Raw genomic sequence first — 25,811 nt, forward strand, 5'->3', positions numbered from 1 at the left:
AAGACCTTGAAGTTCTGAACCATCCGTTGTGCAGATAATTAAGCCCTCAAGTAAGTGTGGTGTGGTGGAGTATTTGCCCATCAATTTGAATCTTGCTCCTCTTGCTCTGCTCCCTCAACGTCACACTCATTTACTATCTCCACCACCATTGGGGCCCCGCGCGTCATGTGCATCGTCATCGGTCTCCAACATTTGGTATATAATTTCGCAAAAACGATCCAATTCTAACATATTCAACCCCAATACTCACTTGAACTCAACAACTTCATCCATATATAATCATTATCATGTCTTCTTTCGACTCTGACCCCAACAACTTCGACAACACCAACAACAACTCCTCATACGAATCGCAAAACCGCCGACGCGAATTTACTGGCCAGCCTGGCGGCGGATATGACCAACAGGCCTCGCGATTCGATAACTCCAACTCGATGGGAGGAGGAGGCTTCGACCAACAAACTCCTGGTCGTGACCGTACGTTCAATCTTGATTACACAAAAGCGTGTTGCATTTCCCTGATTTCTCCCGTTAGAATTCTCCACAAGTGGTTACAACGATGATTCTTTCGGACCACAATCACAATCACAAACTGGTCGATCTGAGTTAAAGAACGAGCGAAGTTATGGCGGCGATAGCTATGGTCAGTCACCCTCACTAATACTCACTCATTTACCACGATCTAACCAATCTCTTTCTTCCAAAAGGAGCTGGAAACGGCACTGAGAGCAATCGCTCCACTGGTTATGGTACAGGCAACACCGGGAGTGCTTATGGCACCGGCAACGATTTTTCTGGCGATCGAAATGACGATTCTTCGTATGGGTCTGGAAATAACAATAGCAATAACAAGCCCAGCTTTGGTGATAAAATGAAAGGTACGTGCAGTGGGTTTCCTGGACCAGACTGCAAAGTTTTTGTTGTGCTCATGACTATCTGTATTATTAGGTACTGCTGAAGTTGCAGCCGGCAAGATGACGAAGAACCCTGGTATGGTCGAGCGTGGCCAGGACAGAAAGGTTTGTTATCCATCCATTGTCTTAACTCAAGAGTTTCGATGATACTTAACTCCTTTTGAATTACAGACCGAAGGCAATAACTATTAGAAGCCAAACATTCATCATCAAATCGAAAAAAACTACTGTATCATACATATCTTGTATTATTTTGAAGATCATGGACTGTTTGTTGTATGAATAACCAGTAGAAAAATGCACCACAGTCAGCTTTTGACCCAATATTGTAATTTGTCAAATTTTTGAAGCTTTGTCGGACCAACTTTTCTGCGTAGTATAAATGTTCCACCTTTGTGATTTATTCTGCGCGGGTCCACACGCCCAAGCTTTGATCTAAAGCTCATATGACAGCCATCATACAGAATACGAGCGAAGCACTCCCTAGACGTGCTATTAGTTTATATGTCGCCATTTTCTAGCGTGCAATAGTTGGTCCTTTGTATGCAAAAACAGTGATCCACTATTGTCACCGTGATAGGATAGGATAGGATATCAATTATACTGCCGAGGTCCGATTCCCGAACAACCAGTTTACCATGTACTGTACAATATTACAAAATGTTGTACAATAATGGAACACACATATCTAATACAGGGGGGTGGTTATGTTCTGTGTATAATAACCGTAATGGCACACATTTTTTGGTCATCGTCTCAAAATCAATGAAACTGATTTATATTACGAGGAAAGAATGGAATTAGGGGCAACCTAGGTCATGCTGGAGGATCCCAAACTACACCGAAACGATTCTCCGAGACCCGCCTATAACCCACCTTATAACTCTCCATATATCTTTTCATCACATCATCCTCAATATGCCCCTCCTTCTTCAAATGCTCTAGCACAAGCCTTCCATAGTCCAAACTGAGCCCTCCTATCGTACTCGCAGGAGGCATTTTAATCAGTTCGTTACCCTCCTTACTGCCCAGCTTCTGGAAGATGCCTAGCGCTTCTGACTCGTTCTCGAAATTCGCTTTCCCGAGCCAATGGTGTTGGTAGCTGCTTCCTAAATCTCCCATCTGTTCCAGATCGGAATGTCGATGGTTGGGTACCAAGGCCTGTGTGCGGGGATCCCAAGTTCGAGAGTCCTTTCCAGGAATAGCTTCGAGGATATCTTTGCCGAAGTAGAGAGACCAGTACTCCAATCTATCCCCCTCAAATCTGATGCTGTAACCGACGTCAACTGTGTATTTCGTAGGCTCTTGTGTTCATTGTAGGAGGATTAGTAAAATTAAGGAGGATTTCGAGCGGAACTGGTACTACCTCTTGGGGTGTAAATGCCCATTCGAGTACTGTGGATACTTTCATGACTGGGGAATTGGTCAGGGGCATTCCTGATTTCGATTTTATTCATTCCGTCGCCTAAAGGCAAAGGGGATGCAGAGACAGCACCAGCCAGGAAGCTGGTCCAAATCCAGAGGAGGACGAACAAGCTTTGAGAGCCACAGGATAGGGAGGTAGACCGAAGAAACATTTTCGAAATCTGTGACGGAGGTTGAAATGGACCTTCGCCAGACGTTCTCGAGACTGACAGCGACGAAGGGTGGGTCAAAGTGGTTTTATTCCAGCGGTAGTGATTTGACCAGCAATTATACTTGGAACTAGCTATAAAGAACCGGGGTCAGCGAGTAAAAATGCAAATGTGCGCATTGTCATACCGAACCAGCGCTGGGATGGTAGTAGAAGTCAAGATGCAAAAGAGGGTGAAAGTACTTCAGTGAAAGTCATGCTGAAGTATTGGTACCCATCTTTTGTTTCGGAACGTTCAGCAAGGATCCCTCGATCTTGCCCTGGCCGTCGGAAGGTTAGAGACTGGTTGGAGACATTTATCGCTGCCAACTGATGATCAAGAGAAATTAGTGTAAGTGCTGGATGTCCGTGGCACGCATCTAAGCGCAATGTGTGCAGCATGGGCCCCGGCTGTTCCTCAATGGGACTGTGTCGGTTAACCTACCTATCTATCTACGTGCGATGGGAACTTTTGTGTGTAACCTCACTGGGACTGCCCCGATTTACTTGTGGGCTCGCCGAATCATGATCACTCGCATACCTTTTGGATTTTATTTTTTCGTTCTTTTTTTGCAACTGACATTATTTTCTGAAAACCCTGTAAGTCAGTAAAAGTGTCAAGGAAAACCAGTTGAATTGACATGTTTGGTTGAGGGATACAAGCACCCGAGATTCAGGGCAAAGACGTCCACGTATGAGTAGAGAGCGAACAGGGACTAAAGATGTTTTAGCTTGGTTTTAGCTTTGAGAAGGCAAGCGAAAGTAGGTATAGAAATGTCCGTCTTATCCTCAATCATTGTCATAGCACACAAGTACAACTTTATCATCCGTTGTTCGACATCGCGAAATCCTTGAACCACACCAATTGGTCCTCTGGAGAAGCATATTGCTTTTCGTGGCCACCAAAGAAGGTACTATACAATGTTCCGTCAGTCGTGATAAGCGATAACAACACACAAAGAAAAATGTATACCTGAAGAATAGTCCAATGAAACCAGGTGGTTGATCTGATGCGGTAGAATGTCCTTGTAACGTATTTCCAAGTAAAGGAAGGCTCGGATTTTCCGGATCGTCGTTATCGTCGTTATCCGCATTGCCGTCAGGTACTGTATCTGCGTTGGAAGTTTTCAAGCGAAGAGATTGCTGTTTGCCATTTATTTCCTCTGAGATGACCACTTCTTGGTTTGCTCGTTTGAGTATTCCACCTAAAAGACCCCCGGGACCAAACAGGTCACCGGAATCAGAAGGTTGAGGCTGGTGTATGCGTGCAGGTGAGGTGGCGGAAGTTGCACTAGTGTGACTACCAGTCGTTTTGGGGGTTGTCTTTCTGGAATCAACATTACTTGGAACGGATGAAGGAAGGGAAGATGAAAGCGGTGCTCCTCGATAGTACACATCATTACGGTCAATAACCGTATTGCCGTTAACTTCAAGCGTGAAGCAACCATCTTGTTGGCCAGGGGTATTCAACGTCACAGTCTGTCGTACATGCGTCCAGCTTCCCGGGGCGAATACGAAAGATCCACGTCCAATGGAAAGCCCATAGTCAGCATCGCATACGGATTTAGGATCATTGCATAACGAATCAGTTTGTTTGTCTTTCGGAGCATACTATGTACATAGAGGGTTAGATCATGTACCATGCAAATCAAATACGATAATACGTACTAGATATAACTCTCCTAGACCATCTTTCCTCCACATGAGTCGAGTGCTGAAGCAGTCAACCGCCGCATCCCCACCTGAACATCCCTGGCGACCGCCATACAGACCGGGTAGCTTGCCCCCCAAAACCCAATCGAAAGCTTGGGGGAAAAACACACTATACTCCAGGGTGACGTTCTTCGCATTCTTCAATTCCAATGGAGCGGCGTAGAATTCAGCTCCTCCTTGAGGTTTTCGCGCCGGGTCAATTGAGTTTTCGGGATACAAGATTTGCAAAGCCGACGTTGCATTGGTCCAGACGGTCGAAGAATCATTGTTCGAGCTGTGATCGCTGGAGACTTCGAAAGTGACAACTTCGGTGGGTGCAGAAGAGTTACTGAGCTCTGTACTTGAGTTCGTTGAAAGATTATCTACGATGCGAAGGTTCTGTGAGCCACCAGCGAAATTGGTTATGTTGAATGCTGAAAGATCGGTCATTTGCGCAGGTGCCGTCCAGGTTGTCGGCTTTGAAGGGGAAGGAACGACAGTGACAGTGTCTACGGTGGTGGTCGCTTGAATGGCAGTACTTGGTGTTACGGTATCAGTAACGACAACTTCGACTGTAGATGTGGAAGTAGAGATTGGCAGCACAGTAACTATCGCTGTAACGAATTCCGTAACCGTTGAAGTCGTTTCTGGTGGGAGTGCGAGAATCTTCCCATCTATGATTTCGACAGTTGGGGCAGGATATGTTGGAAAACTTGTCGGCGTCGGAGAAAACATAGTATTTTGTACAGTCTCCGTTGTAAAGATCGTGGCGGTTTCATAGACAGTTTCAGCGGACAGATTAGATATAGGATAAGAACCGATAATCGGAGCAGAAAGAGAAGGAGGACATGAGATTACAATAAAAACGCCCAGCGTTGCGAGGATGAGCGAGGTCATCAAGACCGTGGCGGTAGGAAAGCAGGTGTAGAAATGTGCGCACGGACCGGTCAAAGCTGCATCTACGAACTCTCGATGAGTTCAATGTCGCTTTCCTGATCTACCGTGCATGCCTTTCGACTTTGCTTTTTATGAATCCAAAGCGAAGACATGAAGGCTTAGATCAAATTCATCATGACTTGACAATTTTACGCAGGTCAACCTGTAGCTGTGAAAAAGGTTTACTAGTATAATTCATATCCTATCCTATCCTAGTAATCAATCCACATCGGCCATCATTGACATGATTGAGCAGCGTAACTCAGGCCACCCGTAGAGATGCGTGATAATTGATTAACCACCAGTCATAGAATCTGAGGAGGCTATATGAGTTTATATATCTCACTATGGAGTACATACGATACGGTTCTACAGTTTGTAAGTATTTTGAGTCTAGTATGTACTAGTACACAATTAAGGCAAAAAAAGTTAAACACATAAAGATAGGACAACATAATATTGCGGGCTTGTATATGATACACCCACTTGGTGCAGCGTGTATCCATCCGCAAAAGGAAGTATGAAGCATTAAAAGCTAAGACCAAAAGTCTAAAGTGCCCTCGATGAGAGAGAAGATCCCAAGGATTTGTGAACTAGTAACAGTAACGAAGTCTACCCCTGTAGTATAGCCAAATCCTAAAGTAACGCATAGATAGATAGAAATATTCAACGCGTTGTGAATGAAAACGAGGCTGAGGCTCTAGTGCGGGAAGTGTATTACCTCAAAGCACCTCCATCGCAGCCAGCGCACGTGTAGTCGGGTTGGCACCAATCGGTGATGACGGCGATGAGAATGATGAAGGAAAATTCGTACGAAGAGGCGTCACCTTCAACGCTTCTGTCGCTTCTGGTGGCCGCGACTGTGTACGGCGTATGGAGTTCGTGGTAGAACCTGCAGCGGAAGAGCATGCATCCAAATCAGGATGAATACTCCCGGCCGAGAATGGGCGAGCGACAGCGGTAGAAAGCTTCAGAAAGAGAGAGCCTCCTCTGGACTCTCTTTGACTTGGGAAGGGTATCCCAGGGGCAGGAGAGTGTTTCCCATGGAGAAATGTATTGACAGGAGGATTATCGGTAGAACGTAGGAGATCGAGGGATGTTGAGCCTTGGATATGTTCCCAACTTGCATTAGTCGCAATGCTAGGCGAAGAAGCGTGTCCAAGCTCAACTGTGACAGGTGACGATATGGACTTGATCTCACCTAAGAAATTAGGTCGAGGGAGATCTAAAGAGGACGATGGAGGATGAGAAGAGGACGTCGGGATAGTCCGTGAGGATTTAGACCTAAACTGCAAAAACGGTCGCTTCTTTGAAGGAGAAACAGCGACAGGAGTCTCTTCCATTATGGTCTCGTCTGACGTTCTTCTCTTATCCGTTTTGTGCCTCGAGGCAGATCTAGTCCTAAGACCATTGAAAAATCTTCTCGTTGGACGACGAGTTGGTATGGGCGACGTGGAATACGACGATGGTAAAGCAGGCGGCTTCGCTGAGCTCGAAAAACCATTAAGCAAATTCCCTGACGCATTGCTATTCAATCTTTCCCTGAACCTACTTCCTGACTTTTCTAAGAAATGGACATTGTGCTTTCTGGGTCCCGTCGACGAATTGGAAAATGAAGCGTCGTCTACATCGGGATTGAATATCCATTCCGCGATTTGACTGTTCTCATCAAAGGCTCCGAGCTCAGCAAACGCATCGAACACTGAAGCTCTCAGTACAGATGCCCGATGACCACTGGTCCTCCTGGTAGCCGCAGTAGAGATAGGAATTGGAGACGGAGGAAAAGGTGGTGTTTGCGGACCTTCCGATACGCTGATAGACGAGACAGTAGCAGGACTGGTCGCGGCGCTTTGCACGGAGGATTCCGAACTACGAAGAGTCGTTGGCATTTCGGTCTCGCAGAAAATGTTCCTTCTTCAATGTGGCAGGAGGTAATGCGAAAGAAGGAAAAGGTGATATTTTCTGGGTTATGTATGGTTGTATGTGGGAAAGAGAAACGATTCGTTCTTTGGAGATTAGATATTCCGTAGTTTCCTTGACGATACCCACATATGAATCCACTATAGATTTGCTGCTCAAAGTACTTACGATAAAACTTGGAAATATCTGGACGGTATCTGTGTCCCGGATTGTAGTGGATTGTACTGCCAGATGAGTTAAGTTCTGATGACAAGTCCCCGACTCCTTGAGACTGAGGAACACTGCGAAATCATTTAACGCCCATCGACCAACCACGTGGTTCTGGCGTCCGCATCCGCTTTGGGTGAACTGTATGTATTCTGTTCCAGCCCACGTTCCAACTATTCCAGTCTTTTAAAACAGTGAACTATATGAACTGCAATACCATATACTAGTACAGTGAGGAAGGCTCTTTCGGCTGAACTTGCAGAAAACTTACAGTAGGTAGTTTCCTTTCTCTCCGCCTTGACCCATTCATACTTTTTGCAAGAATTTCCGAAGCTCCAAAGTTCAGTTTACGGGACTCCAACGTGTGGTCCGTAAAATAAACCATCTCAATATATCGTGCAATCCACAGCATCTCTTTCGTAAGTCCTACAAATTTGAGGCAGGCAATCCCTATATGTAGAATTCTGCCAGGAACATAACGGCGTCCCATGACTTTTGACCTCTCGTTGATTGTAGACAATCGAGTTTCGACAATTCAAAATTTCGGGCCTTATTCCACAGTGCCCATCTGCACTCATCAATGCTAGCATATAAACAAAGTCTCTTTCAGTTGTGTTCCCTCCCGGATGATCCAACCAACACAGACGTTCTCCCTCTCTGGAGGTATAAAGTTATCTTTCACGGATAGCGGTGCCCCTCTCAATCAATTAAACTACACCACTGTCCTCCTTTTACATGGTGGAGTATTCAATGCATGTGCGTCTCTTATCTTCTATCCTAGTCATCCGGGTGGAAACTAACCTCCTACACCTCAGATCAATTCCACAAGTTACATGCATACGCGCATAGCCTCAACCTTCGCACCGTCCTTCTCCATCGCAGAGACTACGCCGGCTCGACTCCGTATTCATCCTCGGAGATACAGGAGCTCGAACGAGGAAATGTTATATTTTGGGAACGGTTGGCTGCGCAAATGGGGGAGTTCTTGAAAATGTTCATAGAACGGGAAGGAATTCCAAAGTTGGCCGCTCGCCAAAAGCGGGCTCTGTCTCCCCAGGCGAATGGTCTTGGAAAAGGGGGAAGTGGAGGTGTAGCGATTCTAGGGTGGTCTGGGGGACGTTTGCCAATCGTTTCGTTTCTTGGTGCGACCCAGAATCGAATGTTTTCAGAAGAGCTATACGGCTTCTTGGTAGAGTACATTGGAGAATGTATATTCTATGGTGAGTGACGTTCTCTTCCTCCTCAACAAAACGATGACTGGCCCTTGTAGACCCTTCCTATAACTGCTTCGGATACCCACTTCCTCCAGATAATCGGAATTATATTCCATGGGAAGATACTGCAAACTCCTCGGAAGACTTCCTGCAGGCCTTCTCGAACTGGGTTAGCTCTTACTATGATCACCCTTGTTACGACCACATCACTCGATCCCTACCAGCGACAGCTACCATACATGATCTCGACGGTAGCAGGCGAAAGAGCGATGAAACATCCGTATCCTCTTGGACAGCTGAAGAAATTGCCAAAGGGACTGAGGAGAGGCCAGCCAGGAATGAAATTGCTACGTGAGTCTTCGGAGTATGTAATGAATTTTTTGTGAGGCGCTCATCTGATCTCCTTTTTCTCGAGATTTTTACCTCCAGTCCAGGAAACCCTCCGTGTACTGACCAACCAGGCTTTGTTCGACCCGTACTGTACACGGTCTTGGTTCCCGGATGTAGGAATAACACATATCGGAGGCACGAGGACAGGTTGGATATGTGCTTGGACAATGATTGAGACAAAGAAACGATATCTTCAACATTCTCGCACACACGGGAGTGAAAGCGAAGACTTAGATCCAAAAACGGGACATGGATGTCGTCGGATACGATTCTTTGACATGGATGGCGCGAATCACTTTGTGAGTGAACGTATCATGACATGATCTCTTTGAGCTCCCGAACTAACAATGATGTTTCTATGGTGCAGTTGGCTTAGTCACCACCTATTTGGGACAGGCGCCATTCGGGGTTTGGAAAAAATTTTGAAAATTATAGATGCGATTTAGGTGTTTTATGTGCATTTCCGAGAGGAATAAAGCTCATTGATGTATTCTAGAGTCCCTGGCACCCCGATGCAATGTATAGATGATATATCCTGTTATCAGAATGGACAAAAGGGAGCATTGAGCTGACATTGAGACACCCTTAGCTGACCCTTAGTGCAGTAGAGTGTGGTAACCCTAACCCTAATCACTTCCCAATTAGGAAGTGCGCCATTCGTGTGTAGCTTACTTTGGCAATTTTTACTTTGAGAGAAATTGCTCTTACAGTTCTCTTTCTGTATCTATTATAAGCCTTTCTGTAAGAGAGATAAGAAAAATACTGAAATTTGAGTGTGTCAGTCCGCTTGTTCAAAACTAGTGGTGACTAAGCCAACTGCACCATAGGCGCATTGGGACCGGCCAGCAGAGTTTTTACGAGTTGTTGCACATAGTATTCGAACCCCGTGATTCAGACGCATCAAGATAGTAAATCAAGCTTACCCTGTCACGTCGTTGTATAGAGGTTTCCTGTCATGATCAGTATTTCCCTTCGCAAAGCAATGTCAGAATTCGGAATTATACAAGGCAGTTATAATTGAAAACCCAGTAATGTAGCAACATCTGAATGTCCACCTAGGCTCTGTCCAGAGTACTTCGGGTGTAGATCATCTATCTGATGCGTATGGACAAATTTAAAGGGTATCGATGCTTTTGCGCAGGCTCGCCAAAGGAGTCCTCACGCATTTCACAATCCCCCTGATATGTAACTTTGAATCGTCTCTTTGAATGAGTAAGCAGTCGCCTGAAAATTGTGAACAATATTGTACAATCTGTATCGAGCTTCCGTCATTGTCTCCAGTTGTTTGGGATGCTTTTCTTGTTTCAATTGTATATACGACTACGATTGAACATACACATTGTATAGTAACAGGGGGGGCTGAGATAGCTAGTGACTGCCACTAGTACGTTGCAAAAAGTGAAAGGGGAAAGCTTGCTGATGCAAAGCCCTAGTGATTTGAGCCGAAGTCTGAAGAGAAGATTGGATTAACATGAACGATGTTGCTTGAAGGTTTGTAGCGTTACCAGTAAAGCCCCTATAAGCATCGTATTGATCCCAGCTGAACTCGCTCCATTTCTTCATCTGTTGAATGACCGTACATTCGTTCTTATGTTTCGCTTTCCAATCTCGAGCCTGACAAATCTTTCAACGATAGTGAGTTTTGCATCTCTGCTCATGATATAGTTGATGGACACACGTACTTGGCTGCAGTAAAAAACAGTCGAGCAACGGGAACATCTTTTAGATGCACCCCCTCCACAGAAAGCACAAGTAACAGGACTAGAACAAGGAGCTCGGAAGAGTTCACTTGCTGTAATCAGCTCCTCTAAGCCAAACGGAAGAATCTACCAGTGTGGTCTGGACATCTGAAACTCGAATACACTCAGGGAGTCAAATTACGCACCTTGACACTCTCAGGCTCCTCTAGCCTCACCCCTACCTGCCCATCCACGAATTGATGAAAGTTTGCATACATTACGCAGATCGTCGACCCCACCAAGCCTTTCTTCCAGACTTCCGAAAACAGCGTTCGATCATTGTAGTGAAACGCGGCGAGAAAGGTTTGGCCGGTGGTGTCCTTTACGAGGTACATAGGTCGAAGGGGCCATGATTGCACTGCGACAATTTCGGCAAGGAGACACCAGTGTCTGCTTGGTCTAACAGTACACATATCGGTCGAGTCCTTTGAAACGGCGTAGTACGAGCATTCTGAATCAGTGAAATAATGATCATGAGGAAGGTCAAGGAATGTAGGAAAGAACACCTGTGTAAGATAATATCAGTTCCGATACGGTAGTCAAGATAGATGTTGGAGCCCATACAGTATTGCGAAGGCTTGGAAGTCCAACGGGCATCGAAAGGCTGCAAATGGATGTATTAGTGCGAGGTAGACAGTACACCTTTTTATACACCAAACGGACCTAGGGACTCACGTACAAAAAACGACGTTACGCTATGATCCTTCAGAAATCCTAGTAAGTTACATACATAGATATTGATTAAGGAAAATGGTTCGCCCGGGCCTTTGAGAAGATACTTCGAACCATAAGTATGCGCAGCGCCGAAGCGGCTACAGTTACTGTGTGAATTTTGCGCTGCAGAGAAACTGTAGCGCAGCATAGTTCTGGTTTACACGAGCCAAGCCTCAAGGCATGCACACCTCAATTAGAGTATCGTAAGTTATAAACCCCAGAAACTAGATTTGGATTAGTGATTCGAAAACCAGGATTTGGACCATACGGATTACGTTCTAAGAAGATTCCTGCGGCGAAGATGGAGACAAGGATGTAAGTACAGTAAGCGAAAGCAGGCAGAGCGGGTTAGAGCATTGGTAGGCATTTGTTCTCTTGCATTACACATTACAAGCTGGCCAATTGAGCGCGTGACGTCACTAAATCACGAGTATATGACATGACGTGAAAGGTGTTGTTGTCAAAGCAGTTGGATCTCCTTCGCGATGACTTCCATGAACTCTCGGGTTTGATCCCAGTGCGCCTTCAGTGGAAGATGTGGAATCAGTTCGGAACGTTGAGCAGAAAGACCAACTTACAACGTGGTTCAAGCCGTCCATGTCAACGAATCGTATCTTTCGAATATTATATGACCGGCCATTCTTTTCGATACCCGTAAACAATGTCCGAAGATATCTTCTCTTTGTTTCAATGATTGCCCAGGCGCACATCCAGTTCGATCTTGTGCCTCCGATATATGATACCCCTACACCCGGGAACCAATTACTCACACTGGTTTCGTTGAAAAGTGCTTGTTCCGACAGCTGACGAAGGGTCTTTTGCACTGAAGGTTGAAATCTGACAGAAACAATGAAAGGTAATCAGAATCTAGGAGTGAACCTACTAACGCTAAGGTCTCATTTTTGGCTGAACTTCCTTCGAGGCCCTTGACCAATTCTTCGTCGGTCCAAGAGGATATCGAAATTCTATCACTTTTGAGTCGAATTCCATCGAGTTCGTTTATGGTCGCCGTCGATGGGAGACTTCGAGTAACGGGATCGTAGCAAGGATGATCATAGTACGAGCTAACCCATTCCGCAACGAGTTGAGGAAGTTCATCAGTCGAGACCATAGGGTCATCCCATGGAATGTAGTTTCGATTGTCGGAAGGGAGCGGGTATCCGAAACAGAGATAGGTTGGATCTTTTGGAACGTGACATTTTGTTAATCGTGCTTTGAAGAATACTATGAAACGCTAACCATAAAGTATACAATTTCCGACGTACTGCTGCAGAAGCTGATACAATTCTTTCGAGATTAGAGGATTCTGAGTTCCACCAAGGAATGATAAAGCTGTGGAGCATCCAGCAGACCACGCAAAGATGGCTATACCTCCGTTTCCTCCTCTATTCTCTTTGACGGACGTTGCTGTGAACGAGCAAGTGGTTTCGCGAGAACTCGACAGCTTTCGAGTCAACTTTGGAATTCTCTCTCGCTCGATAAAGATCTCCAAAAATTGCGCCACCTGAGCGCTCAATCTTTCCCAAAATGACACGCTTCCCTGCTCAAGTTCTTCAATTTCTGTTGCGGAATATGACGTGGATCCAGCATAATCTCTCCGATGGAGGAGCACGGTGCGAAGGTTCTGGGCGTGAGCGTGAGCGTGAACTTTGTGGAACTGATCTAGAAATGATTGCGTTGAAGGTACCTCAGATGATGGAATCTTGAATTGCAAAACGGTACAAACATGCGTTGAATATCCCGCCGTGTAAGAAGACGACTGTAGTGTAGTCAGCAGACCCGGGAGGCACACCACTGTCAGTGAAGGATAGTTCGATTCCTTTAGAAAGTGTGTACGTCTGGATTTGTAAGGAAGGCATGTTAGCAGAAATGAAGAAAAGCGAGAAAAACCACAAAGACTTACGCAGGCGGACCCGGAGACTATATACTGGAAACTACACAAGATACTGTTTTGTACTAGCTCCCATTGGATTATGCCATGTTGACTAAATGACGTGAAATACCGTCGTCGTGGGACGTTGGACATTGGACTAGGAGATGTCAATCAAATTGTGAGGCATCCAGTGAAAGCAAAAATAGGCTGATTTTACTAGTCGACTGCGTCAATTCCTTGCAGATGAAGCCGATGAAGAGGCCTTGCGATGCGGGGAATGATCTTACCTGCAGGATTCATAATCTTTAGGTAGTGCATCAATGAAAAGGCTCAAAAATGGAGAAAGCACTAGTGCGATACTTATACAATTTTAACCGACATTTTGCGGTGTAATCCCTTGCACTCCGGGCGCACAATCAGGTAAACCATTGATTTGTGCGATGTCAAAAAACTGAAGCTCCGCGGAGAAATCTGGCAACACCGGTAATTCCGAATGAGAGATGAAAACGAAAGACTGAAGTTGACTAAAGCTATTGGGATATGGGAGTACGTAGACAGACAGACAGATAGATAGTATACGCAATAAAACAAACCGTACATTCACATTCCATTGTCCACTCAAACCGAGTTGAGTTTGCTGTACAGCTGTGTCGCCCCTTCAACAAAATCATCGTGACCTTGACGATCATGCGATGCCGACATATCGCAGTGTAAATCTTCGTACAGATACTGAGTATGCTCCCGCTGAAAGCATTATAGTTGAGCGTGAATTGGGAACAACGTCAACAAGATCGCTTCAAGCACTGTACGGGGAAATATCAGGGGACTGTAGCACAGTTTGGAACCGATCAGAGCTTGCTCGCCTCGAAGATTTTTGCGACTAGGTAAGAATGGTGTGAGGCTGAGAGTGTTTTCACTTGAACTCAAGGATACGGTGAAATCCGACGGTGATGACAAGAAAAGGGTGCTAGGGAATATATGGCGTATTTGGACATATTCTAATTCTCATATAACAATGGTTTCTCTACAAAAAGTGGATAAGTGCATCGAGTGGATAGATATGATAAAGATGCGCACTAGTCTGCTACTAATTCTCGGAAGCGTTTGTCCCGCCATCTATGCTTCACGATCTTTGCATTGGCTCTGGCAGTAAAACAAAGGATCAGCGGCGGAATGATCATCAAGCCGTTTCCAAAGACTGGGCCCGGTTGACATTGTCCGAATAGGAGGACGAGAAGACCGAAGGCATTGAGATGCATAGCACTTTTGCTATAGAACAAGACATCAAGTTCAAGACCAGCATCGGAATCCAACGTTTACTTTGAACGTTTGGGAAGGTTCCGGGGGCGGAAACGAGCTACTACCAAAACGGTCCAGCCCGTGGAGATTCTTGTTTAACGACTGATAATAAAGTGTCGTATAATCTTTGCTTTTTGGTGGCTTGAAATGCGTAGAGAACAACGCGACAAGGGGCAGAGGAGGGGAATCCTGGGGGAATCCAAAGGGAATTTGATTGTTATTCTCAGGATAGGCGCGCAACCGCGGCAACGTGACAACATCACGGTTTGGCACACTCCCTTCAGATTCTTCTTCTTCCTCTACCCGTTCGAATACACGTTGCCCTATCCGATGTTGCTCTCACTTTCCATCCGGGCTCCGTGCTGCTACTACCAGCTTAACGATAATAATAACACTAAGGGTGCTCACTGAAGCGTAGGGTGAACGCTCTCCTGCAGTGGGTATATTCCAAAAGCTCTATGCTTGCTGACTTTGATTAGTGTTTGTATCTCTAGCCCTCGCCAGTACAGTACTCCGCGCTACTTTTACTTATCTTACTTGAGGGATTCCATCCGTCTTAAGACCAGGTTTAGGTCAATACCCCTATTACCGAAGATGTAGATATAAATTGCTCTACCTCTCGCCTGAATGAAAGACAAAGCAACTCGAACTTTTACAACCACCATCCCTGCCTTTGGTTTTTAAGGCTGGTTGCCAAATCTATTCGTCTACCGAACTCTATACTCGTCTTACAACATGGACAACCAATTATCGTCGCCGCCCGCGCTCTCGTCCTCCTCTGATCCTCTACCTTCTCTCGTACCCGCATTCCCTTATACTCCTAACATCCGAGTCCCCCCTCCTCTCATCTTACCCGAACTACCCCTCCGAGAGCGCCGTGGCTTTATTGAGTTCATCCAAATTACTCCTCGGACTGCATTCGCCGTTTCGATGCCTGCCAAGGGACAGCTTGAACCAAAGGCTGGTGGTTTGCCGCGCAGAAGACGCGCTTCCACAAAGTCGGTAATAACCACCCATAACATCAGCAAGTCAAGAAAACTTGCGTCTTCAGAGTCCAGCGACGAAGAAGATTAGCCCTTCCTAACCACGAGTTGATGATAGTTGGGCACCATACTGATTTTTAAGCACTTCTTAATTATACCCAATGTAATAACCACTTGTTGGAACCTATGAACGATATTAGTATCCAAATGTGCTGCATTAGTAACAAACAAAACACCGAACACGAAGCTGTAAATCTCAGAACCCCTTGTATGACACGATCATAGTGGTTTCGGAGTTTTATTGGAAGCTACCACTGAAAGCGCGGCTCTCCGTGCCTCTCCTTTTGCACACAACAGAGCCATAAAAAGTTTGGAGGTAGCAATCGTACGTCGTTCGGGCTTCGAAGTCGATCCACTTGCGCCTTCCGAATCAGTTCGTGCTTGCTCTCTCCTTCGTATGAATGCATTTGTCGGTGGCGATGGAAGAGTGAGGTATGGAACGATATCCGGGTCCTCGAAGATATGTGTGTGGGGCAGAGTGCGGCGAAGAACAAGGAGGACAGAGAGATGGTGTATCCACAATTTACGCGCTGGGGGTGCAAAAGTGTATGTATACGTTGTGTGTGCTCCTAAAGAGAAACTTCAATCAATAACACTGAAAAGATGTGAGGCAAACATACGTTTGATACACATGTTGTACCACTTTATCACACACCACGCTGCTATCAGCCAACCAGTTCCTTTCAGTATCCTGCTCATCAATGTCTTCACGATCTGACTCTGGGTAACGTTCGACGAGAACTCCGAGATGATTTTAAAGCCTGAATTTTGCGGAAGGCCAAATATGTGCTTGCGAAGGAGTCCGGTAGTGGTTTTTGTATTGATGCGTGTCCCCAGAGATTCTACGCATCGAACCAATAACACTTGAAATCCTTTCCCGACTAGCCCAACCTTTCTCGATAGACTCTCTGATATCCCTGCTCCTCTCCTTTTCCAAATCTGACTGACTAAAACTTTGCCGAAAGCTAACCCCACACCCAGGCCGACACCGCCTCCGACGGACCTGAACTGCGCTTCGCCCTCTTCTTCGCCGGGGGTGGCGAGAATACGCGCGGTAAGACGTGAAACGAGGAAGGCGCATAGGTACGGCGGAAGGACAGGAAGTATCGCAAGGGATTGTGCTATGTTCAATGCAGTCGAAGTTGAAAAGAGACAATGAAGATTTTCAGAAAAGGTTACAGTATGATACCACTTCCATTCTTTGTCTGTCCAGAACCTCACATCCTTCGGGGGAGTCTTCGTGCTCGAAGAGCTCGCGGTAGATCCTAGTATAACAGGAAGAGGGAAAAGACCTTGTAGCACGGCGTGACTGAGTCCTGTGTGGTGCAGCAAGGCGAAATATCTGGTCAATGCGTGCTTGTTTTCGTCAGCTGCCTTCGATGGAATCGAGGGGGTGGAGGTCGCGAGGTAATCCACGAAACTGGAAAAGAAAGGGCATTAGTAGATGTGCGACACTTCGGCCGATGAAACTCACAGTTGGGAAACAGAAACCCAGTAGTTAAGAGGCACCTCTTCACCTTCGAAAATGATATCTCTCATTATTCCTGCGGCATATAGCGTCTCCCAGTCAGGAGCATTGATGGTCAGTCCAAAAAGCGCTTTCTCGATTCGAAGTGCAACGGCCTTTGTCGCGGCGCGTGTGCGAGCAATGGATGTATCTTCCGTGTTAGAGAAAGAATATGTGGTAGCCGAAGATTCTGGATAAGACATCGATGAACTTATCGAGGCATTGGAAGAATATAGAGACGATGATGATGATGACGATGAACTCGAAGAAGAGAATGATTCATCCAGGTATTCCTTTACACTGATTGGCGATCCGTACTGCACCTTGAGCCGACTTTGATAACGCGACTTGTCAGTGTATACAATGCCAACCGGAATGATCACGATATCTTCCCCTTGGTTTCGTCGACGCCAAATTTCATACTCTACCGCAGCCCTTGCCGCACCAGGCATGACTTGGACGATTCCCGGTTGGGTATAGCTTGTGCCTTCGGGAAAGACACCGACTACTTTGCCCAGAGCCAAAGTACCAGTGGTGCTGGCAAAGAGACTTTCAGATCTGTTGTCCTCCTTTCCTAGCTTTACTTTCCTGTTCAACTCTGCCGATTCGGATTTATTTGGATTGCGCTTCACAGGAATCGCCCCACTCGAACGCATGACCCAACCTCCTACAGCGTTTTTGAACATGGAGTCCTTTGCCCAAAAGGACACATGCCGGCGTTCTCCTTGATATTTAGGCATAGTCATAGCCAGCGTAGCGATGTCGATCATTTCATTATGGTGAGAAGAGCAGAGAATGACTGGGCCATTGGTCCTTTTAGCGCTCTTTCCGTCTACGCCATGCTGAATATTGAGAGCGTTTTCGGGTCCGTCGATAAGAATTTCCGAGTAATATCCTGTAACAGCCCAGTCGGAGATTTTGCGTAGGATACGGTATACAAGTTGCAGTTCCATTATTCTGGATAGTAGTCTAAAGAGTTACGATGGGAACGAAGTAAAAAGTGGCGAACAGATTTGCACGGAAAGAAGCCATGGCAGTTCAAACGTGACATTGAAAAAGTTTCACAAGAGCCTCAGCCTCTAGTTGTTTGGTGCGCTTGACTGTCACTGTGGACAGTACAGCTCTGATACTCATCATTCCTTTCAAAAATTGTCTCCGTCGGATTTCATGCAACGGGTGGCGCCATAAAGTACCGTGACAAAGAGATTCAGCATGGCGTCAGCATATCTTACCTGACTGCCGAGTACTCGGTGCTCACTCTTTGTCCACGGTCGTCGTTGATTATGTAATCAAAGTCATAAAATTCTTTCAGAAGACTACAACTCTGATTTATGACACGATTACAGACTGCTAGCTTGAATACGCGTATAAGGATGTAGGGGACGAGCACAGAGGCGCGATAATTGGTTTAGAGCCATCCTCTCCAGTGGTGAGTCGCAATTTAGCTCGTCCTTGGACATGAAACGATTCAGCGCTCTACTTGTAAGACTATAGCTCTCGCCACGTCGAAGACATTCGATATCTATGTCGAAGATATGCGGCTTCCTAATTCGAAATATGACCGCCCAGCCTTAATTAAACCGTGGTCGTCAAATGCTCATCGCTATTCGAGAATCAGATGCGTGGCACCTCAATTTTTGGGGAGACCTGTCTTGAGACAGGACCGATGTTCACATCAGTGTCAGTCACGTTCAAACCATCTCCTTCGGACTTCGGTATAGGGTACTGCGACTTTGATTTTGGGACTTTCTGGGCAGGGAAAGTTTATTACACAGTTCGTTCCAAGACTCTTGGGACTCTTTGGCCGGAACATCATTGTTGCCAAGTTCATCGAGTGATACCCGTACATCTCTACTATCTTGTACCAGTGGGTTTGATTAGCGGAATGATCCAAGAGTTGACCTTCCGATAATCTGACCATTTTCTACCTGGTGTCTACGGTAGGCTCACAACTAGGACATAATAATATTTTCCTCTCCTATGAGAACGGGAACCCGTGTCAGGCCTAATTACGGACAATCGTCAGACTTTTCCTGGCCGATGTACAACCGGGGCCTCTATTCCTGGTGCATGCCGACGTTGGTCATTGACCGTAACCTTAATATATCGTCGCATACGCAAACATTCAGCAGGAGAAACCCCAGGCCACAGTTATTCCGGCTAGTCAGTGTTCTTAGTGTTCTTCTCAGAATATGACCTATGGTATACCATGGTCTCGATATCGTGGACATCGGGAATGAAAACTTCCAAGCAAGCTGGGGATTCCATTATATGGATCAACAATCATGATCAACCAACTTCCGCCGTCCTGTTCATATCTATGTATTATCATGCCCTTTCCGCATGTTGCTGAACTTTCATTATCGCGAGATGAAAAATTCTGCTCAGTTATAGTTCCATCTCATGACAGTGAAAAATCTCATTATGTGTACGTGTGATTCTATCCGTGATTGAATTCAAGATTTGACTCGGCTCTTCTCTGGCTTGCGCGCGCGCATAGGTTTCAGGTAGGAATATCGATACAAATTTATTTCTCGTCAACTCTATATTGTTCTACATCGTTATTCATAGCTTCCCTTTCATGAGTTTTTGCATGCTCGTGGGATCAAGAACAGATTGTGGATAAGGGAAGAACGTACCCCTGAGATGCTCTGATCCCCCATCGACGGGAATCACTTGGCCCGTAACGTATGAAGCCGCATCACTAAACAAAAAAACGGCTGCATTGGCAACATCTTTCACATCTCCAAATCGACCTAGGGGAGCAGAGAAGCCATGGGATTTGTCCTTCTTGTTTGACAATCTATCAAATCCCTCTGTGCCCGCTATGAAGCCGGGAGCAATCACATTTGATCGTACCCCGTGAGGTCCTTCCTCAACGGCTAGGACATTCGATAATGCATCTACTGCAGCTTTCGCGGCAGAGACGTGTACCTGGTACGGAGTGGCTGAGATGAAATATGTTGAACCTCCATTGATCATTTACATGAACAGTGATAGGAACTGACCATTGTAATGGAGAGTGGCACTAACTGAGATGTATGCCCCTTTAGTCACACGAACATGCGGGATCGTCGCCTTAACGGTGTTATAGGTACCAAGCTATCAACCAAATTCAGGTCAGACTACGTTGAAGCATCAGGGATTCAGGACGTTTCGCACAGTGTCAATCTCGATTACGGTCTTGAATGCATTTTCTGAAAGCCCAGATATCGGAGCCATGAAATTGCCAGCAGCACCTGTATTGAGGCCAATCAATCGCAATAATCGTAAGATGTCAATCCCGGGCCTGTCATACCGCATATAACGAAGTCAATCCTTCCAAACACATTGATCGCCTTTTGGGCGGCCTCTTTCAGGGAATTGGGTTGTCTGACGTCCGCTTGAGCTGGTATACAAGTCCTGCCAGTTGCGGCAGACAGCTCTTTAGATGTTTGTTCGAGTCGATCCAGCCTGTTGATTCCAGGAAATCAGCATTCGCGAAAGGTAGCGCTGGACGAAAATTACCTTCGTCCGATTATAACTGCGTTGGCTCCATGGCGCATCTGCAGATCGATGTCAAACAGAGGGAGTATAACAAGTACTGATTGCTTACTATCGCCTCAGTCATTCCTCGACATATCCCGGACGCCCCCCCAGTACAGAAGAGAACCTTCCCTGCAAAAATATCGCTTTTGAAGGAGGAGGTAGAGTCGACAATGGGAGCAACATATGCAGAAGGAGACATCGGGGAAATTGAAGTATGCGTACAATATTTTTCAATCTTAAAAACATTTTTCGTCTCAATTGAATTGAGTTGACCTCAAGGCAATGCCAAAATCGCAATGTATCAGATTGAGAAGCCGAGCAGATGGCGGTGAAGCTGAGAATAGCAGTTCCATGTATACAGCCTTGATACAGCCTATCAGAGTGATGCAAGTAAGAACAGGTGGAATTTTCTGCAAACGCTTCCAATGACAAATGAACCCATCACAAACCCACTGCGAAGATTGTCGGAACGATAAAAATACGCATTGTTTTGTACATTTGAGATGGTCGCCGATCGTTCGCTTGTGCTCGTACATTCCAACTTCGTTGTATTACTGTACACCGTTGGAGTGACCGAGGGACACTTGAATAGAACTGGATTACCGACACGTACAAGCCGTACAAGTGGTAATGCCGCTACGGCGCACAGTAACAAGTCTCACCAAAAAGAGCCGGAAGATGTCGGAGTGTACCGTAACGATAGAACAGCTTTGACGTTTCTAAATTTGTATGATGCCATGTTTAAACAGTCTCGTCGAGTCATCTACATATCAAAACTACACGCTCACATAATGTTACATACCAGACCGAACCCAGTACTTGACCCACTTTTCTGCGATGGAAGCTTCGAGCGCTTCAAGATTCTTCATTGTTTGACTTATCCTTTCCGCATTTTCTATTTTCAATGGAGTAAGTCCAAGGCTTTCACCTGCCTGGGTTTCTTTGATACGGTCATCAGCAGAGGCTTGAAGTTGAAAGAAATTCAATAATTTCAAGGCCGGCTAGGATGATATTGAATAAGGAAACAGTGATTAGAATAGACCTAAGCGTAACTCACAAGGTCATCGGAAGAACTATCGACGTGCTTCTCTAACTCTAATACCCATTGTTGGAAGGGGATCAGAGTTAAATCTTCGGGGGAAAGGGATTTCTCGCGAATAAGAGCGTGTCGTATGTTTCGCATTACGACAGACCAACTAATTGGTCGTGGGTGCACAACATTGACAGCGATAGGAGCGCGATCTTTGAGGAACGCAGTATCCAGCACTGTAGAAGTTACGGCATCCATAGGGACCCAAGAGACAACCTGGTAATTTACACGATAATGATTTCGGTTATCATTTGTTATCTTTCGGCGATGACAAAATGGTTGAAAACATACCCCATGTGCATCGGGAAGCTTGTTTAGGGTAAGGCCGGACTTGATTAGAATTGGCAGCCAATCAGTCATTGCCCATGCCCCATTGGGTTCTCCACCACATATTTGACCGATCCGGAACGATGTTACTTGCAAGCCACTTTGAACAAGTATCTGAGCCGAGGGAAATGTAAGGACACAAGTGTTGAGCGTAAACGAAGACTCACGCGTTCAGTGACATATTTACTTTCACCATAACCTCCTCCCATAGCATAACTCGAGTCCATGACAACTTCCTCAGGATAGAGTCCCTTTCCTACATCCCATGATTGGGTAGATGCTATCGAAGAAGTGAAAAGAATTCTAATGTCGGACGAGTGTTGGCTCGAACGCGCAAGATTTATCAATGAACGGGCGCCCTTGATATGCGATTCGAAGGATGAAAGTGATAGATTGAAATCCAACCTCCAGGCATTGTGGATCACCAGAGTTAAATTTTTACGTAACTAGCGTCAGTTAAAACGATGAAGCACTAAGAATCGAGAGATGTCACCTCATCGAGCATATTTTCTGGGAGACCTAAATTGTCGCTGGACGACTCTCCTTCTAGAAAAACCAGCTTGGGAGATAACAACAATGAAGTATCTAAGCCTTTATCTTCAAACCGTGCAGAGTGTCGATCGAGCATTGAAGCTTTGGACGATAGACGATTGAGCGCGTAGACTCGGTGAACCGACTCATTCGAGAGCAGCCCGGCAAGCAATTCAGCGCCCAAGTTTCCTGTGGATCCCGTCAGAAGAACGTTGTGTTTCTCAGTGTTGAGAGGAATTTTTGGAGGAGGAAAAGGAGCATCCAATCCCTGAGAGTACATTTCAATCATCTCTTCAATAAGCTGTGGTCGTGTTTTAGCCAAAGAGGCATCTGCGTCAAGGTTGTTGACAAGACTGATTATGTACCGCGCAAGACGCTCCACCGTAGGATGCGAATATACAACACCTTGAGGGACCTCTCTCGCAAAAACAGCATTAGTTTTCCGCAATGCGCTCACGATATGCAATCGCAATATGGTAGATACCAGACTTGAAAAGCCTTCAGTATACATCATACATCACTGGATCAAATCTGCAGATACCTGTCGAAGCCTTGTTCGAAAAGGTCAAGCTTGGGGTTTACGTTGATCCCACTGGACAGAATATCCGTTATTTGAGCAACAAGCCACGATTCAACGTCCACCACTGTCCATGATTTGGGAGGATCGACCGAATCACCACCAGAGTTTGATTCCACGATTGCATACCTGAAACAAAACTGAGGAAATGTGACTAGCACGGGAAAGGAAATGCACTGACAGCTGATTGATTTCAGGTTCGTACAATGCTAACGCAGCTTTTCGAGCAACGGTACCCTTTCCTACTCGAGGAAGAGGCTTGTCGGGCGAAGCAACTAAGATCAATTCTTTGAAAATTCTGCTGAAAGCGGGAGCGATTCGATTTGCGTCTTCCACCAGATTCCTAGTAGCCAGTACAGGTCATCAGTATGAATTGTTATCAGAAGATGAAACAATGAACATGCCATATGGAATTTCGAAATGCAGAAATTTGGGCAGGATCTGTCACATCTATTTCATGAGTCATCGACGGTTCTACGAGGAGACCTGTTTGGTCGCGCTCCCGTCCGAATATGACGGCTCCTTGAATTCTATCAAGAGATCAGTGTAGACTTCACTTCTACAGGTTTCGTAGAAGAACCCTTACAAGGGAGTTGCTGTGATAATGGATTCCATAGGTCCGGGTACCTAAACGCATATCGTACATCAAATTTACTGGTACTTAGAATGCATTCGCTTTCCGCGTGGACCTACCGTTTTTTCGCCGGACGAATGAATGATCACGTCGTCGACACGGCCAACGCTGTATATCATCGTGGGTCGCCGTAGACGTCGGAAAGAAGGACGAGAAAACTCACATCTTCCACTTGTTAGGGTTAGTGGGATGGGGTACAAATAGGTCGGAAGTGGCATAACCTTTTACATCAGAAATGTTTTCGACTGCAGGGTGATGGAGATTTGTCGTCTTCAAGGGAGGTAAGAACAGTAGAAATAAATACAACAATTTGTAGGGAAAAGTACACACTAAAAACTGGGCTTCAAAAGTTCCATCGCCTTGAGGCATCCATCGAATTTTGCACTTGTCCGAAAACTCCGCATACGACCAGTTTTTCGGATCAATAGTAGCTTTGATTAGCAACCCCATTTCAGTACCGCCATACGCTGTGACAACCTTGACCCCGCGGGACACTAGATAATCGCCGGTGCTTGGTGGGAGCGGTCCACCACCATAGAACTACGAAGCTGAAATCAGAAAGTGGCTCTCAAAGGATACGACGCCGTACCACGAGGGTGTATTGAGTCAACTGCCGAACGGCTTCTTCTGAATGAGACCAGATGGTCAGGAATGTGGGGATAGTAAGGATAGCAGAAGCCTGTGTAAGCCTCGCATTTTCGAGTATATTGTCGGCAGACATCATCACAGGAAGGGCATCAGGTTTTGTTACCACCGGAGGTAATAAACAGACGGTGATTTGGGCATATAATGCGACGAAGAGCTGGTTGAACACTGCCATTACATGGAAAGGTGGTAAACCGGCCGCACCGTAGCGCTTGAACCCAAGACTCCGCATCTCTTCCATGCACACTAAATTAAGCAATCGAGTGAAATTCGATACATTGATAATGGTATCAGAACTTACGAACAGAAATGTAGTCTTTGAGGTTGAGATAAGAAAGCCGGACAGGTTTGGGAAAACCAGTAGAACCCGACGAGTGCAGATAAAGCACAGTATCAGTATCTTTCGGGGTAAAAGTGCGAAATGGAGGCATGAACGGATGTTCCAAGGTCTCTTTTGCTAAATATGGAAACACCTGTTGTAGGTTCGGAGCCTCCTCGATGTTGAGCACGTACGGTCCGCCTGATTGAATCTCTGATTTGAGTTCATCGATTAGCCCGCTCAGGGTAGCGTGCGTAGCGAGCAGTCGGTGTGCAGAGCTTTTACGTAGTAGATCAACGATACCGAGTGATGAATTCCGCGGTGATATAGGGAAAGGCTGGCGCATATCAGATTAAGGAGGTTTGAATAAGTCGATTTACCTACCACAAGGCCCACATTCATAAGGCCCGCGATTAGTGCCATATACACTAGATTATCAAGATTGGCAATGATGGCGACTACCTCACCAGGCTTAGAGTCTCTACAAACCGCATTTCCAGCCCGATAAACAGCTCGAATAAATTCAAGCATCGATATTTCGGCGAGGTCTCCAGTCCCATGCTCTGGATATACGTAGGCTGCGAAAGAGGGATTGTTATCGAGATAGTATTGGAGAATTTCCGGTATGCTGACGGGTGAGTCAAGATCTGGAAGAGGAGGAGACATGGAGGGAAAAGCGTTTGCAAAATCTTCTTTCTGCGGCGTTCATTTGTAGCTGTTGGTCAAGATGTAGACGTGAGATAACCTCGGGTAAGCGATAAACATCAGAACATTCGGAGAAGTTGTAACTAGATATAATTGATAATCAACTGCACTACCAGTTTTTTAGGTTTTTTGATTTCACTGGCAATAGTAAGTGGTTGTAAAATTGAATTTTAGTGACAATGACAGTGAGACTACAGTCACTAACACTCTGCAATGTAAAGGCCCACTCCGGTTGGGGTTAGCATAGCAACATGAAGGAGTGGGTCTACTTGCCACACAATCAGCACACTTCGTTAGGGGGATAGGTGCCGCCGAAGGCGGCTTGCGCGAAGCGCAGTTAGGGGGTTAGGTGCGCCGCAGGCGCTGGCGGATATTTCAAAACACCAAATGGAGCT

General features: G+C 45.9%; 11 protein-coding genes across 11 annotated transcripts; 3 read left to right on the forward strand and 8 right to left on the reverse strand.

Annotated features, from left to right (window-relative positions):
* Positions 1 to 88: 88 nt before the first annotated feature.
* C8R40DRAFT_1262668 (uncharacterized protein) lies at positions 89 to 1,325 on the forward strand. The gene is made up of 5 exons (XM_046233849.1): positions 89 to 477; positions 536 to 643; positions 708 to 878; positions 949 to 1,019; positions 1,086 to 1,325. The coding sequence occupies exons 1-5, from the start codon at positions 288 to 290 to the stop codon at positions 1,104 to 1,106; spliced, it is 561 nt and encodes a 186-aa protein (XP_046091143.1). The 5' UTR covers positions 89 to 287; the 3' UTR covers positions 1,107 to 1,325.
* A 1-nt stretch (position 1,326) lies between these two features.
* Positions 1,327 to 2,630, reverse strand: C8R40DRAFT_462686 (uncharacterized protein). The gene is made up of 2 exons (XM_046235139.1): positions 2,281 to 2,630; positions 1,327 to 2,218 (listed from the first exon to the last, which is right to left on the reverse strand). The coding sequence occupies exons 1-2, from the start codon at positions 2,489 to 2,491 to the stop codon at positions 1,731 to 1,733; spliced, it is 699 nt and encodes a 232-aa protein (XP_046091144.1). The 5' UTR covers positions 2,492 to 2,630; the 3' UTR covers positions 1,327 to 1,730.
* Positions 2,631 to 3,349: 719 nt separating this feature from the next.
* Positions 3,350 to 5,115, reverse strand: C8R40DRAFT_1066171 (uncharacterized protein; the record flags this gene model as incomplete). The annotated part of the gene is made up of 3 exons (XM_046225740.1): positions 3,350 to 3,440; positions 3,500 to 4,137; positions 4,195 to 5,115. 3 exons carry the CDS (start codon positions 5,113 to 5,115, stop codon positions 3,350 to 3,352), a joined length of 1,650 nt encoding a protein of 549 aa, XP_046091145.1.
* Positions 5,116 to 5,876: 761 nt separating this feature from the next.
* Positions 5,877 to 7,043, reverse strand: C8R40DRAFT_1066172 (uncharacterized protein; the record flags this gene model as incomplete). The annotated part of the gene is made up of 1 exon (XM_046225741.1): positions 5,877 to 7,043. One exon carries the CDS (start codon positions 7,041 to 7,043, stop codon positions 5,877 to 5,879), a length of 1,167 nt encoding a protein of 388 aa, XP_046091146.1.
* A 388-nt stretch (positions 7,044 to 7,431) lies between these two features.
* C8R40DRAFT_462733 (uncharacterized protein) lies at positions 7,432 to 8,882 on the forward strand. Its single transcript, XM_046235140.1, has 5 exons — positions 7,432 to 7,553; positions 7,604 to 7,700; positions 7,753 to 8,037; positions 8,097 to 8,501; positions 8,552 to 8,882. Exons 3-5 carry the CDS (start codon positions 7,908 to 7,910, stop codon positions 8,848 to 8,850), a joined length of 834 nt encoding a protein of 277 aa, XP_046091147.1. The 5' UTR covers positions 7,432 to 7,553; positions 7,604 to 7,700; positions 7,753 to 7,907; the 3' UTR covers positions 8,851 to 8,882.
* A 1,255-nt stretch (positions 8,883 to 10,137) lies between these two features.
* Positions 10,138 to 11,136, reverse strand: C8R40DRAFT_1202258 (uncharacterized protein; the record flags this gene model as incomplete). Its single annotated transcript, XM_046233130.1, has 3 exons — positions 10,138 to 10,508; positions 10,568 to 10,711; positions 10,771 to 11,136. Coding segments are annotated over 3 exons (765 nt in total), but the record flags the coding sequence as incomplete, so codon positions are not given.
* A 662-nt stretch (positions 11,137 to 11,798) lies between these two features.
* On the reverse strand, positions 11,799 to 13,197 carry C8R40DRAFT_1166256 (uncharacterized protein; the record flags this gene model as incomplete). The annotated part of the gene is made up of 5 exons (XM_046230825.1): positions 11,799 to 11,861; positions 11,917 to 12,175; positions 12,226 to 12,520; positions 12,578 to 13,000; positions 13,065 to 13,197. The coding sequence occupies 5 exons, from the start codon at positions 13,195 to 13,197 to the stop codon at positions 11,799 to 11,801; spliced, it is 1,173 nt and encodes a 390-aa protein (XP_046091149.1).
* A 2,048-nt stretch (positions 13,198 to 15,245) lies between these two features.
* On the forward strand, positions 15,246 to 15,584 carry C8R40DRAFT_1166257 (uncharacterized protein; the record flags this gene model as incomplete). The annotated part of the gene is made up of 1 exon (XM_046230826.1): positions 15,246 to 15,584. One exon carries the CDS (start codon positions 15,246 to 15,248, stop codon positions 15,582 to 15,584), a length of 339 nt encoding a protein of 112 aa, XP_046091150.1.
* A 188-nt stretch (positions 15,585 to 15,772) lies between these two features.
* C8R40DRAFT_1166258 (uncharacterized protein) lies at positions 15,773 to 18,013 on the reverse strand (the record flags this gene model as incomplete). Its single annotated transcript, XM_046230827.1, has 3 exons — positions 15,773 to 16,122; positions 16,174 to 16,973; positions 17,028 to 18,013. 3 exons carry the CDS (start codon positions 18,011 to 18,013, stop codon positions 15,773 to 15,775), a joined length of 2,136 nt encoding a protein of 711 aa, XP_046091151.1.
* Positions 18,014 to 19,562: 1,549 nt separating this feature from the next.
* C8R40DRAFT_1084219 (2,4-dienoyl-CoA reductase) lies at positions 19,563 to 20,863 on the reverse strand. The gene is made up of 6 exons (XM_046227293.1): positions 20,656 to 20,863; positions 20,568 to 20,605; positions 20,359 to 20,513; positions 20,223 to 20,299; positions 20,069 to 20,162; positions 19,563 to 20,008 (listed from the first exon to the last, which is right to left on the reverse strand). Exons 1-6 carry the CDS (start codon positions 20,785 to 20,787, stop codon positions 19,626 to 19,628), a joined length of 879 nt encoding a protein of 292 aa, XP_046091152.1. The 5' UTR covers positions 20,788 to 20,863; the 3' UTR covers positions 19,563 to 19,625.
* A 434-nt stretch (positions 20,864 to 21,297) lies between these two features.
* On the reverse strand, positions 21,298 to 25,475 carry C8R40DRAFT_1084226 (putative nonribosomal peptide synthetase). The gene is made up of 15 exons (XM_046227294.1): positions 25,096 to 25,475; positions 24,694 to 25,048; positions 24,337 to 24,638; positions 24,078 to 24,287; positions 23,911 to 24,017; positions 23,807 to 23,855; positions 23,700 to 23,740; positions 23,518 to 23,643; positions 23,295 to 23,456; positions 23,078 to 23,242; positions 22,499 to 23,024; positions 22,173 to 22,451; positions 21,970 to 22,119; positions 21,646 to 21,894; positions 21,298 to 21,589 (listed from the first exon to the last, which is right to left on the reverse strand). Exons 1-15 carry the CDS (start codon positions 25,375 to 25,377, stop codon positions 21,383 to 21,385), a joined length of 3,210 nt encoding a protein of 1,069 aa, XP_046091153.1. The 5' UTR covers positions 25,378 to 25,475; the 3' UTR covers positions 21,298 to 21,382.
* Between the last annotated feature and the right edge of the window lie 336 nt (positions 25,476 to 25,811).

Source organism: Lentinula edodes (assembly GCF_021015755.1).
Source record: "Lentinula edodes strain Le(Bin) 0899 ss11 chromosome Unknown C8R40scaffold_3, whole genome shotgun sequence".
Classification (NCBI taxonomy): Eukaryota; Fungi; Basidiomycota; class Agaricomycetes; order Agaricales; family Omphalotaceae; genus Lentinula; species Lentinula edodes.

Coding starts and splice junctions, on each gene's coding strand:
- C8R40DRAFT_1084226 (XM_046227294.1), bottom strand. CDS start 25,377: ATGTCTCCTCCTCTTCCAGATCTTGACTCACCCGTCAGCATACCGGAA. Junction 24,639..24,693: donor CAAAGACTACATTTCTGTTC/GTAAGTTCTGAT, acceptor TGCTTAATTTAG/TGTGCATGGAAGAGATGCGG. Junction 23,856..23,910: donor AACCCTAACAAGTGGAAGAT/GTGAGTTTTCTC, acceptor GATGATATACAG/CGTTGGCCGTGTCGACGACG.
- C8R40DRAFT_462733 (XM_046235140.1), top strand. CDS start 7,908: ATGATCCAACCAACACAGACGTTCTCCCTCTCTGGAGGTATAAAGTTA. Junction 8,038..8,096: donor TGGTGGAGTATTCAATGCAT/GTGCGTCTCTTA, acceptor CCTACACCTCAG/ATCAATTCCACAAGTTACAT. Junction 8,502..8,551: donor TGGAGAATGTATATTCTATG/GTGAGTGACGTT, acceptor TGGCCCTTGTAG/ACCCTTCCTATAACTGCTTC.
- C8R40DRAFT_1084219 (XM_046227293.1), bottom strand. CDS start 20,787: ATGTCTCCTTCTGCATATGTTGCTCCCATTGTCGACTCTACCTCCTCC. Junction 20,606..20,655: donor GAGGAATGACTGAGGCGATA/GTAAGCAATCAG, acceptor ATCGATCTGCAG/ATGCGCCATGGAGCCAACGC. Junction 20,163..20,222: donor CCGTAATCGAGATTGACACT/GTGCGAAACGTC, acceptor TTTGGTTGATAG/CTTGGTACCTATAACACCGT.
- C8R40DRAFT_1262668 (XM_046233849.1), top strand. CDS start 288: ATGTCTTCTTTCGACTCTGACCCCAACAACTTCGACAACACCAACAAC. Junction 879..948: donor CTTTGGTGATAAAATGAAAG/GTACGTGCAGTG, acceptor CTGTATTATTAG/GTACTGCTGAAGTTGCAGCC. Junction 1,020..1,085: donor AGCGTGGCCAGGACAGAAAG/GTTTGTTATCCA, acceptor TTTGAATTACAG/ACCGAAGGCAATAACTATTA.
- C8R40DRAFT_462686 (XM_046235139.1), bottom strand. CDS start 2,491: ATGTTTCTTCGGTCTACCTCCCTATCCTGTGGCTCTCAAAGCTTGTTC. Junction 2,219..2,280: donor GGGCATTTACACCCCAAGAG/GTAGTACCAGTT, acceptor AATGAACACAAG/AGCCTACGAAATACACAGTT.